We start from the raw sequence: 13016 nt of genomic DNA on the forward strand, positions 1-13016 counted from the left end.
AGTTAGCAGCATCTATAGTAGAATATTTCCACTTGGGCAAACACACATAAAAGCGAGTGGACAAAGATGTGTACTCTAACTGCCAGGTGAGAGGGGCCATCGCTAAGGGCTTTAAGAGAGTTGGGGGTTGTGGTAGTCAGGGGAGGCTTTCTGGAGGAGGGGAGGCTTAGTCACTCCTAGAAGGACAAGAGGGCTCCAAAGAGGGAGGTGTGGGGAAGGCAGCAGGGAAAGGGTGGGATCCCCATGGAGGTAGGGGAGAGGACCCCAGAGCCAGGCTGTGGTGAGTGATCATTGCCCTCTGCACAGAGGGAGAAGAGCAGGGACCGTTGGCATGCCCACAGGGAGCACTCCTGGGAAGAAGGGAGGAGAGGGCGAGTAAGGGCCAGGTAGACAGGACTAGGGGGACTGGAACGGCCAGGACAGATCCTGGGAAGGTGCCTCGAGGATCACCCAGTGTCTGGGCACTGGGGAAGGGGCAGAAACAGGGGCAGGCCCCAGGATTGCTTTCTCTGCCTGTTTCAAAGGCCCATTCTCAAGGAACTCCCAGGTTAGACGTGGAGACCAGGTTCACCCTGGGGGCAGATCACGGGCAACGGACAAGGGCATGGCCACAGGAATCCACGGAAAGTGGGACCAAAATGGCTGGGGCAGTCGCTTGGGCTTCCCTGAGCAGGACCCAGGAGGTGGGTCTAAAGCAGGGCAGACCCAGGCAGGGTAGCGCTGGGGTGGCATTCCCAGAGGAGGAGCCCTGTGAAGAAGTCTGCAGCTGAGTCTCTCACGCACAGGAGGAAGGGACATCTGCTCTGAGACACGGCGAGGCTGTCCTTGGCCACCCAGACCATGGGGGACAGAGGCTGGAGGAGGGGATAGACGTGCCCTTAAAGCACGAGTAATCCTCTTTCCAGGGAAGCTGGCGTAGTTCCCTCTGGCCCACCTCTCTCTCTGCATGCCGCCCCCTCCCCAGATTCTGCCTCAGTTTCTCTGTGTTTTATGTGATACTCTGGTGCAGCCTGGGGTGAGAACCACTCAGGAAAGATGCTCTGAGGGGCGATTTCAGGATCAGGACAGGTCAACAGAGATTTAGACCTTCCTGGACCCCCTAAGGATATCACCCTGAACAGGGACCCGTGGGTCTGGCTGGTGGATGGGTTTCCTGCTCCCTTCCCTCAGGCCCTGACTCCCACACACCAGCTTCCTCCCACTCCCTAGGGCCGGAAAAGTGACTGGCCTGAAGGATCTGATGTTTTATTAAAGTCCAGATCTCTGCAATCTCGAGCCACCTTCCTCTGGCTAATTCTGTAATTCAATTAGTAGGAAGCCAAGGCCTGACTGGGGCGGGAGGAGGGAGCGTATGGGGAGCCTTCCCCTCAGCGATGATTACACCCCAGGCTTCAGCCCTGTTCAGAGTTGGGCAGGAAATTGTACTTCCTTCGCTTCAGGATGACAAGGGCCTTTTATACCGGCACACGGGGCTTTGTAAATTACTGCCGTCTCCGCGCAATTAATTCTGCTGCTGCGCTGTGTTCTTCCCCGCGTGGGAGAGGGTGCCCGCCCACCTTCCCAGGAATCAGCAGCGCCCCTTGCCCCAGCCTCCGTAGGCTGCCCTGCTGGAGAAGGGTGCCTGCCACTGCCTACACCCTAGCCTGGCAACAAGCACTGTCACCCACGCCTGGCCACACCCTCCTCCCCCTTCCCTCCCTTCTCTGCACCCAGGGCTTCCTGCTCTCTCTCCAGCGCCCCAATTGGTGGGTCTCCTTCCCCAGCCCCACTGCTCTCTTGGTCTCCCTGCTCTCAGACACCTGAGCGGGATGATCGGCCCTCCCTCCATTCTGAAGGCACTGTCTCTGCTCTCAGGGAATTAACAGTCTGTTTAGAGACCCAAGACATGAAACTGATAAAAAGAAGGGACAAGTAAATAAGAACGGTGAGTGGGAAGAGGTTAAATGGCAGCATAAGGGAGAGTGAGTGCAGGCCAGTGTCAGTGCATACAGAACTGAGAGCGGCGGAGGGAAGGCAAGCCCCCGTGGGCCACATGGGTGGGCGTGAGAGTCCGCCTGGAGCAGGGAGCCCTGGTGACCAGCTGCTGATGGCAGCACTGTCTCTCAAAGTCTGACATCCCTCAGCCTTCAATCCTACCCCCGCCAATTTTCAAAGTCCATTCCTGCCCCGCCAGGCTGTTCTATTCTGTTCAAGTCCTTGGTTCAGGAGGGTTGAGATAAAACACGCTGACTCTGAATCAGACAGGGGGACGGAAGAGGAGGGAGTCCGGGGCCAGGTCACACCTCACCCGGACATTCCCGGGTAGTTTCCGAGGTGTCTCCCCTCAGATGCTGCCAGCAGTGTCACACAGCTGGTCGGCCGAGAAGAATAGGAGGGAAGGCAGCGATGGGGAGGCTCTGGGTGCCATCATGGATTCCATCCCCCCAACATCAACTTCTGGAACTTCAGGCCACGGGACCAACATGAGTGCTGCCTGTAGCTTGCTAGGCAGAGAGAGCTGCTTAAAGTCCCAGAGCTAAAGGAAGCTGTGAGGCAAGGGGATCGCAGGACCTACCATGATCATGAAGAATTTGCCAGGAAGCTGATACCCAGTGATCGTGGTCTGTTCAAAATGGACTATGAGTCCTACTTCCTGTTTGGCTGCCCCATTTTCACCCGCCCACTTTTTATTCCATCCTCCTCTTTCAGCAAAGACTTTTTAAATCTTTAGTTATGCAAGTGATACATGAATATATTCTACATCCAAAGGTGTCCATCAAAACAAAAAAAGAGTTAAACTCATGGGAGACACCCCCAGCCCGACACGCCCTGTCCTCAGCTTGGCGTGACCCTTCCAGACTCGCTGTGGGGCAGACGCAGAGCGGAGTGCACACAGACCTCCTGGAAGAAGCCTCCACTGTATGCACATGTCGTATGTGGCTTTACAGTCTGCTTTCTCCTCTGACAATGCTGCTTCCCGTGCTGGCACATGGAGGGCCGTTTCATCTTTCAGATTACTCGACCATCCCTGCGCTGAGGGAGCTTCAGGTGGTTTTCAATTGTCGCTCTTCCAAACAGCCATGTGGACCCTTGCTCTCTCCTCTGTGGGCACGAGTCTGCGTATGCTTGCAGGTTCAGGCCTTGGAAGGCAACTGCGGGGCCTGAAGGAGGGAGAGATTTCTGTGCCGCTAGCCCCGTCCCCAGAAAGGGTGCTTCCTTCTCAGACCTCGCTCCGGGCTCAGAGCCTGGCGCTGGCCTTCTCTTCCCCACGGTTGTGTGTGGAGGTGCAGCCGCTCCTGGAGAGAGTCTGTCTCCCAGCTATACTGTGAGTTCCCAAGGGGCCTCACCGGGTGTGTCTCTGGGGACACCTCAGTGCATCCACAGGGGAGTGAGCCTGACAGATGTCATGATTGCTGACCTGTGGCCCCTATCCCACCCTCACAGCTCCAAGCCCCTCCTCAGCTGCTGTGAGGGGAAGTCAAAACTAGTTTTTCTGTTCCTAGCTGGATTTGCTCAGTGGATAGAGCATCAGCCCTCAGACAGAAGGGTCCCAGGTTTGATGTTGGTTAAGAGCATGTACCTCACTTGCAGGCTCCATCCCCGGCCCCAGGTCAGGGTGCATGGAGGAGGTAACCAATCGACGTGTCTCTCTCACATTGATGTTGCTCTCTCTGTCTCTCTCCCTTCCATTCTCTCTAAAAATCAACGGGAGAATATCCTTGGGTAAGGATTAACACAAAAATAATAACTAACAAACAAAGAAAAACACCAGTTTTTCTGTGTAGGGTTCTGTGTGTACTACCTGGCACCCTCTCTCTCCTGGCCACCCTGAGCCTCCACCTCGGCCTTCACCCAGGCCTGCCATGTTCTGAAACACCCAGTGATGGCAAACTCTCCTCATGAAGCCACCCCTCCCCACCAAGCTGCATCCCCCAGGCTCTGTCTTCAGCAAGGGAGCAGACGTGGCACCTCGAGTCGCTGGTTAGTCACTGCTTATCCGAATCTGCCTTTTTATTTATTTTTTAATTTATTCTTTATTGATTAAAGTATTATATATGTCTCCTTTTTCCCCCATTGACCTCTCCCTGACCACTCCCACCCCCCAGCACATACCCTTACCCCCCTACTCTCTGAGTTCATCGGTTATGCTTATATGCATGCATACAAGTCCTTTGGTTGATCTCTTACCTCCCCACTCTACCCCCGCCCGCCTAACCTCTGAGGTTTGACGGTCTGTTCAATGCTTCTCTCTGTCTCTGTATCTATTTTTGTTCATCAGTTTATGTTGTTCATTATATTTCACAAATGAGTGAGATCATGTGATATTTATCTTTCTCTGACTGGCTTATTTCGCTTAGCATAATGCTCTCCAGTTCCATCCATGCTGTTGCAAATGGTAATAGTTCCTTCTTTTTTACAGCAGCATAGTATTCCTTTGTGTAGATGTACCACCGTTTTTTAATCCACTCATCTGCTGATGGGCACTTAGGCTGTTTCCAAATCTTAGCTATTGTAAATTGTGCTGCTATGAACATAGGGGTGCATATATCCTTTCTGATTGGTGTTTCTGATTTCTTGGGATATATTCCTAGAAGTGGTATCACTGGGTCAAATGGGAGTTCCATTTTTAATTTTTTGAGGAAAGTCCATACTGTCTTCCACAATGGCTGCACCAGTCAGTCTGCATTCCCACCAGCAATGCATGAGGGTTCCTTTTTCTCCACATCCTCTCCAGCACTTGTCATTTGCTGATGATAGTCATTCCAAATCTGCCTTTTAAAAGAGCCCTAGTGAGACAACTCATCTCCCGGGTAGACTGTCAGAAGCAACATCTGACTGGCTGCAGAGATGGACAGAGAAGGCCAGGGTGGGTTGCCCCGGCGGCCTCTGTGTTAGGCTGATCTCTCGAGCAGAAGGGACGCTGCCTCGGACCTCCCTCTTCACGAGAGTAAATATGTGTTTACACCTCACTCTGTAATTACAGAGATCCGCAGAGGTTGTTAATATTCATGGGCTAGTACGTCTGCCCACAAGCTATGAGGGGGATGACTATCCCCATTTATAGGCCAGGAAACTGGGGTTCAAAGAGAGGAATCAGTGAGTGGCCCGGTTGGTGAGAGTCCACCTGGCACAGCTTCCTTCTGGAACTGCGCATCCGCCTGACCAGGGGACCACCACCTTGAGGAGGGATCAGGGAGTGGCAGGACCTGCACTGCAGGCACTGGGAGAATGGGCTGAGGAAGCCTTGGGGAAAGGAGCCCTCCTGGCTGGGGCCACCTGTCAACTCTCACAGGCGACCTCTGTCCCCTGCCACGAGGGAGGTCCAGTGTGCCTCCGTGTCCTCAGAGCCTTGGTCAGCTCCCAGCAGCCTCAGAGCACCACTTCTGTGTCCCCCTCTCCCATTCCCTGTGATTGGTCCCCTCCAAAGTAGCCGAGGTGTTCGGGATTCAATGCTCTCGACAAATATACACGGAGTTCCTGCCCCTGTTCTGGGCACTGAGAACGAAACAGGAATAGAACCCCATGGAGCGTGGGGAGACTGCTAATCAAGGAGCAGATATACACTATTACTATGTCACTAATGGGGCACTAAAGAGAAGAGTAACCACGACGAGGGATCAGAGAGTGAGCATGTGTGGGGGCAGGTTACCATGTTCAATGAGGCGGCCAGGAGAGGCCTCTCTGGGGAGCAGAAGCCTGAGGGGACTGAAGGAGCAAGGCATGCAGATGGTGGGGTGGGGGTCATTCTGGGAGAGGGCACAACCAGTGCAAAGGTCCCGGGACGGAGTGTGCCTGGCAGGGCTGAGAAATAGGAAAGAGGCCAGGAGGTGAGCAAATGGGAAAATGGAAGGAGGTGAGGTCAGGGAGTAGAAATGTCAGGGGAGGTTGCCCGGGGTCTGGGGGTCCCTTAAAGATTCTGGTACAAAATGCAGCTGTGAGTTCTGTCCAAAAAAAACTGGGGCAGAAATTCCTGGAAACTAGACAAGACAAAAGCAACAGATTATTTTCTTTTTATCTAGAATTCCTTCCTTGTTATCCTAGGCCATGGAAACAATATGGTCACTTTCTCCCCCTCCTCCTCCCTCCTTCTCTTCTTTCTCTTCCTCCTTCTCCTCCCTCCTCCTCCCTCTCCAGACCTGCCCCTGACCTTGTCCTGAGTTGGCTTGCCTGCACACAGCTAGACAGTGGCGGCCTCCTCCTTGCAGGCAGGTGCAGGCGGAGGACAAGGCCAGAGAGGGACAGGAGAAAAGAGACTCCAGAGAGGCAGGCAGCAGCACGAGGGACGACGTCACGGGGGCCTCTGACCGCTATTCATTTCAGTCCCCTTTGTGTCTCCATCAATAATCGTCTGCCATGACCAGGAGAGAGAAACAGGGAGGCTGAGGGGGAGGGTGGCCTGGGGTCTGGATGGGGAGGGATGAGGCAGAGTGGGAGGGGCTCCTTGGCACTGAGCTCCTCCCAGCCTGGGGCAGGAGTTGGAGGAAGGGCAGAGAGCCCATGGGGACTCCGAGAGTCCTGTCTTCCAGCTTTCTTGCCCTACTTCCTTCCTTCCATTTCTCTGCCCCCTCACACATATATTCCCTTCCAAAATCCTCTCTGAAGCCAGGAAAGGAAGGGAGCCAGGACTAGTTTCTACATTGGAAGAGGAGGAAAGGGGTTTCACTGGTTGGTGGAGGGTTCAGGGACTGGAGAGGACATTGGGAGCACTCTGCATTTCGGAAAATAAGATGCCAGAGCAAGCCTGATGACAAGGGCTGGCATTGGCACCAGATTGGCACCACCAGCCTACAGGCCTCATGAAAAGAGGGGGCCACCAGGCCTGGCACAGAATCTGACTCACAATGGGACTCAGGAGACAGTTGATGATAAATGGCCATAAGAATGACCAAATGGTCAGCTGTGGACAGTTAAGGAAGGAAGTTGGCTTGAGATGGACTAAACCAATCAAGGAGGGCTGCCTGGAGGAAGTGGGCCTTGATCAGATTCTTGAAAGATGGATGGGATTGGGAGAGGTCTAAATGAGGGGAGAGGCATACCAAGCGAGGTGTCTGTGAGAGCAAAGGAAAAAGGGGGGGGGGCGGGGGGAGATAATGAGAGAGTGAAACAAGGGAGGAAAAGAAAACAGTGAAACAAGGAAAGTGGCCAGCCTACAGGGTGCCTTCTCTGGGGCCATGTGTGGCGTTGGAAAGTGTCAGGCCACTTTTCCCCAGGTCAAGCCTGCTGTTGGCCAAAATTGGCTTTTTTACTTTCCCTGTGGTTCTGAGCCTGGCAGGCCTCCCAAGTCACACTCGGCCTGGTCTGGGGGCAGAGAAAGAGGCCCCAGGCACTGGGCAGTTTGAGGGAACTTTCAGAAAGACTCTCCCATCAGCAAGCATTCTCTTTGCCTTGTCACTGTGCCTGAAAGGCCTGCATTAAAAAGTCACCCCTTGAGTCAGGAACAGGGCTCTTAAAATCCGGATTTCCTGGTGAGGCACTGTCAGGCTCCCTCAAGGGGAAAACGAGGCTGAACCTTGGAGACCAATGGGCCAACCTCTCTGTTCACAGAGGAGAACAAGGCAGGCTGGGAGCTGTGATTTGCAGGGGTCGCCCAGGGAATTAGAGGCAGAGCCAGGGGCAGCCTCAGGCCCAGCCTTGCCCATGGGTGGGCTGAATACGCCCAAGACTGGGACGGGTGTGAAGCTGTCACTGCACAGTGTGCTAGGGCAGGGGGCACGTGGGCAGCCCCGTTCACTTTATTAGGACAGCCTGGCCTGGGTCCTCCTTGCTGGTGGAGCCTGTATTTGGAAGGCCAAGGGGGTCCCCCCCATCATCCTCGATGAAGCAGCCAGCAGCACTCCTGCGGGAGGCCACCACAGGACTTCATGGTCCAGTGTGGCCTGGGGTGCTGGGGCGAGGGGTGAAAGCTGCCCTTGGGAGGTACTGGGGCTGGAGCTGAAACAGACAGAACAGCGCCCAGAGGAACGGATGAAGGGAGGGAGGCAGAGAGGTCTGAAGGGAGAGGGCAGAGGCCCCCGAGGTACCAGGGAATGGGGACAGGAAGAGACTACGGGGAGAGGGGGCGTGGAGGGGGAAGAGGCAGGGTGGGGAGATTTTGCCGAGGGAGGGAAACAGAACAGTAACCACGCGAGGGACGAGAGGCAGGCAGGCAGCACACGGAGAGGCAGGAAGGCTCGAGTGGAGCGCACAGGAGAGAAAGCGAGCGAGGTGGGGAGAAGGACCCAGCGCAGGGAGGGGCTGAGACGGAGGGCGGCGGGCGGGCGGGCGGGCGCGGCGGCGGCGGCGGCCCGGGCGCCCACTGACCCTCTCGCCGCTTGCTTCCCTCGCAGGCTGCGCCTTCCTCACCTACTGCGAGCGTGAGTCAGCGCTGAAGGCCCAGAGCGCGCTGCACGAGCAGAAGACCCTGCCCGGGGTAAGTGGCGTCCGCGAGCGCGAGCGACGGGCGCGCCGACAGGGGGCGACTTCGGGAGGCCGGGCTGCGCGGCGGCGCCGGCGGCGGGGGGATCGCGGTCCCGGTGGGCGCCTCCGCTCCATCCCGAGCTCGCGCCGCCCCTCGCCCCCTAGTGCAGCGAGGCGACCTGGCCAGGTGGCCCCCGCACCCCGTCGTCCAGGCCCCTCGGAATCCCGGGAAGGGGCGCCCTTTACCGCCACCACGAATCTCGGGCGGGGCTCCTCCCCTGCTGAGCCGGTCTCCCCCCATCCACCCCCCTCCCGTGCCAGCAGCCCGAGGCAGGCACGCCCGCCGGCGTCTGGCCCCCCGAGCCCGGAGTGGCCTCCAGCCGGTCCCACGGGGTCTGGTGACAGTGCCGCCTGAGCACCAGCCAATCTACGTCGGATGCGGGCTGTACTCAGGGTGGGGTTCGGGGTGAGAGGGAAAGGGGCGCCCCCCCCCCCCCATCCAGGCTTGGCGCCGGAGTGAGATCACCGTGTTTACTGAAGGAGCCAGCCCTGGGCTTTGATAAACTATCGCGCCTCAGCCCTGGTTTATTCCTCCTGTGCGGGGGTGGGGCGGGGGGAGAGAATTATTTATGTCCCCCCTAACTGGGTGTGATATCAGCCGTGGCTATTATCGAGGCTAGTTCATCACCATAAAATAAGCGTTTCTCAGGTCAGGGGTCTGCGTGGTGTCTCCTGTGGGTTCAGAGAGACTGGGGGGAGGGGGATTCGGGAGCTGAGATATACAGCTCACAGAGTATGTAAAGATACATGGAAAGATGCGAGTGTTTGTGGGCATGATTTGATCAAATATACCGGGTTCAAGCTGTATTATACAATGGGCACTGCGGGGAAGCACGTGTGTTCTATACGTGTGCTCACTAATGTTTACATATGCATGTTTACAATCCTACCCAGCCAGCAGTATGTAAACACACGTTGCCATTCCTGCCCCACAGCAGGAAAGGTTAACCAGGGAGACGGAGAGAAAAGCAACCCCTGTGGGGGCAGCCTTTCCTTTGTATCAGAGCTCCTGCTTTACCCAGTTAGGGGTGGGGAGGGCCTTCCTTCCGTTAAGACAGCCTTTGGATTGTATTTTTGTACTTGTGATTGCAAAGCTCGGGACTGAATCATCTTAATAACATACCCCCGGATGCAAATGTATGGAAATCGTGCCCCACACGGGTTTTTATGTGGAGCCCAGCTCTGGCACGGTGGCCGTTCCCCGGTTGGTTTTTAGTGGCGCGGCTACATGCACATATATTATAGTAATTACTTTCTGGGTGCCCTCTGTAAGATGGCAGAAATAAGCGCCACATCGCCCCATGTTATGTGTGAGGCACACGGCCACGGGGTAAGATAATCAAAGGCTTCTGAGAAAGGTTTGTGCTGATTAATAAACTGTTTATGGTACTTTGTGTTTGGGGGAGGGGGGATTGTGACATATTTTAGAGCCACCCAAATGGAATAGAAAATACCACATCAGCTTGAGAGAGATTGCTGGGGAGTTTCGTGATGGCTAAAAGCCTGGTAGATGGGGAAACAGGAAGAGGAAGTGGGAGGGGGAGGTTTAGGATTTTTGAAGAGGGAGAGGCCCAGGTCGGGGAATTTCAGTAGCAAATGTGGATTGTTCTGGATCTAGCATTAACTTGTAGTTGTTTATTTTACATATAAGAGAATAGCTAAATGATGGAGTGTATTAGTTCTTTAATAATTTATAGAAATACTTTGATGTTGCAGTAATTACATTAAAGGTCACATATCAAAGGTAATTTGGTTGAGCAGCTGTGATGGTTTCTCAGAAGCAATCAATACCACTGTCCGTGGTGCTGATTTCACTAAGGGGCCTGCCAGATTAAAGAAGGCTTATTACCAGGCAGAAAGGCCCAGGGGAAATCAGGAGCACATTGGAGCGACGCGCCGGCCCCCCTTCCACCGATAATTAACACTGTTCCCCATAATCTGTGCTAATCCTTCATACTGGGAGATCCAGTGGCATTTTTCTGAAATCACAAAGACGAATTGGGCAAGTTTTGAAGAAAGGGCAGAAAGAAAATGTGAATGTATTTGGGGAGGTGGGAGGGCTGAGGAGAGAGTCCAACAGCAGAGCTAAAACAGAGCCTAGAGTCCCCTTGAGGTGCCTGGAATGCTGTCCTTTCTTCAAAGGCCTCACAGGGAGACTCGTAGCCTCAAAGACATCATCACAATTCTCAGTGCTGGCACAGCCCACAGGGGGAGAGGCCGGGAGGAAAGACAGGATTGCAGCTCGAACTTCCCAGGGCACATAGTCCCTGTACAAACTCACTTGGAGGCAAATGAAAATAAAATGACCAAAAAAAATTATGCTTTAAGGTGGAGCCATTTGGATTCCAGAAAGCAGAGCTGGTGTTATTATTGTTGGTTGGTTCTCTCCTTTGAAATCAGAGAATGTGTGCCACTAGCAAATGCAGGGATAGGACCAAGCAAAATACCCTCACCCAAAGAAATAATGGGTGTCCCTGTCAGCTAGGGCAGGGGCAGAAAGAGACCTCTTCTGGTCTGTGGTGACCACAGTAGGTGCCCCAGTGAGCTCACTCTATGTCTGACTGAAGAGAAAGAAATGGAAAAAAAAAAAGAACCTGGAAAACTGGTAACCTCAGCAATTTAGGCACTTTTCCAGACTTCAAAATCCATTAAAGTCAATCCATTAAAACCAGCCCTCCACTGTCTCACTGAGAAGACAAGGAGGGGAGAAGATAGTGCAGGCAGCCCATTCTGTTTCTTTCCCAGCAAGTTACAGAGCTAGCATCCTGCTGGCAGCGGAGAAAACAACCCCATTGTTGTCATGCACAGACACACCACCACAACCAAAACAATAACAAAGACAGAACTAGAGGCACCCCTCACATGTGTTCTTATTTGGGGACGGAGAGGAGCTGACGTCTCTCTTGGGATCAGTGGGAGCTCAGAAACCAGACCACAGTGCCTGTTGTTACAATTCAGAAGTCAGCATACCTGACGTCATTATTCAGAACCAGCCTAACCAAAGGATGGCTGATGGAGCCATCCCTGGACCAGTGTCACAAATGGATCCTCACTTTCTGAGTTGCCATGACTTCAGGACAATGAAATTACTAAGCCACAGGCCCTCATCAGGCTCCTTTTGCTCAGTGTTTTCTGTCAGCATCTAGGCTGGTTCCACTCTCCGTCTTTCTCTCTCCCTCACACTCTCCATCTCACTTTCCTGGCCCCCTGCCTCTCTCCAGCCCACCCTCTTCTATTCCCAATGTTTGTTCCACTATTTATGGGGCACAGTCAACATGGGGCAGTTTTTCAATCCATCAACAAGTATTTTCTCAGTGTGTGCTGAGCGCTGTGCTTGGAGACCTGGCAGACACAGAGATTAGAAAAATGTATCCCCACCCCTCTTAGAGATATCCAAGTTGCAGACAGAAGCTACACACGTAAGCGTGCCCAGAGAGAGAGAGAGAGAGAGAGAGAGAGAGAGAGAGAGAGAGAGAGAGAGAGAGAGAGAGAAATGTCATCAGTGATACCAGATAGCACGTTGCTATAATATAGGTAGTTTGGACAATTGCTCAATAATAATAATACATATTTATTAAGCACTTACTATCTGACAGGCATGATGCAAGCATGTTATCTCCATTATCTCATTTTATCATGATTATCCCTGTACATGAGGACACCCAGGGATAGAGAGGTTCAACAATATGCCCAAGGTCACACAATTAGTAAGTTGCCAAGCCAGACTCAATCCTAGATCCACTAGGAAAGCCCAGGATACCCACTTCTCTTTTCTAGGGCCACAGTTGCTTTAGAGAGGACACAGATGACTATCGGGTGCAGCAGTTCCCCAAAGGTTTTGTTTCGGATGTTGGCAAGGTAGGCATAGAGCTGGGAGGACGATGGGTATGTCAGGGGGGGAGCACTGTTCTGAGAACCAGCCTAGACACAAGGAACACATGACAGGTCAGAAGCTGTGAGCTGGGCAGATGTCCGCTGAGAGCTCCCTGGGGCTGAGCATGCACAGGGAGCCTTTTGGAAGAATTCTGTTCCTTAAAATAGGTCCCTACTGCTTAGTCCCAGCTCCCCCTGCCTCTGGGACTTTGCAGGGAATTTCTTCCAGGAAGAGCTCATCTGTTTCCAAAGTTAGGAGTGTAGGGCCTCACGGGAGAAACTCTGATGAGAGAAAAGCAGGGGACATGGCCATCAGTGGCCGGCACTCTGCTCCTCTGGCAGCAAAGGGCTCCTCACCAGGGCTGCTGGGGGAAGAGCTGGGTCCAGTTAGCAGGAGGCCTGGAAGCAGAGCCAAGAGGGAGCTGGCAGAGGAGAGGGAGCCGGCAGGGGGAGAGAGTGGGGAGAGTGGGAGCTGGATCTGCTTGGTAAACATTAAAGTTCCAATTCACTAGCTAAAGATTGGCTTCTGTGCCCTCACTCTGGCAACCTGAGAATACAAAGCAAACCTGCACGCTCCTCTGGGCCATCCCACCCCCACCCCCACCCCCGGCTCAGCCCAGTAGACATGCAGCATCGCTGCCATCACACCTCCTGACTCATGTCGCTCCAACTCAGGGCGGGTCATTTCCATGGAAATTCAATGTGAC

General features: G+C 53.9%; 1 protein-coding gene across 50 annotated transcripts in view; it reads left to right on the forward strand.

The window, feature by feature from the left end:
- CELF4 (CUGBP Elav-like family member 4) overlaps window positions 1–13016 on the forward strand; it is a 270758-nt gene that overhangs the window by 67220 nt on the left and 190522 nt on the right. For 49 of the 50 annotated variants that reach the window (XM_036323029.1, XM_036323012.1, XM_036323019.1 and 46 more), the window contains exon 2: window positions 8307–8389. In XM_036323029.1, the coding sequence (XP_036178922.1) occupies window positions 8307–8389 (83 nt within the window). Of the gene's footprint in view, window positions 1–8073; window positions 8185–8306; window positions 8390–13016 lie in introns of those variants that run through there. The other variant, XM_036323061.1, reaches the window with a different exon arrangement.

This window comes from Myotis myotis, unplaced genomic scaffold (genome assembly GCF_014108235.1).
Source record: "Myotis myotis isolate mMyoMyo1 unplaced genomic scaffold, mMyoMyo1.p scaffold_m19_p_9, whole genome shotgun sequence".
Classification (NCBI taxonomy): Eukaryota; Metazoa; Chordata; class Mammalia; order Chiroptera; family Vespertilionidae; genus Myotis; species Myotis myotis.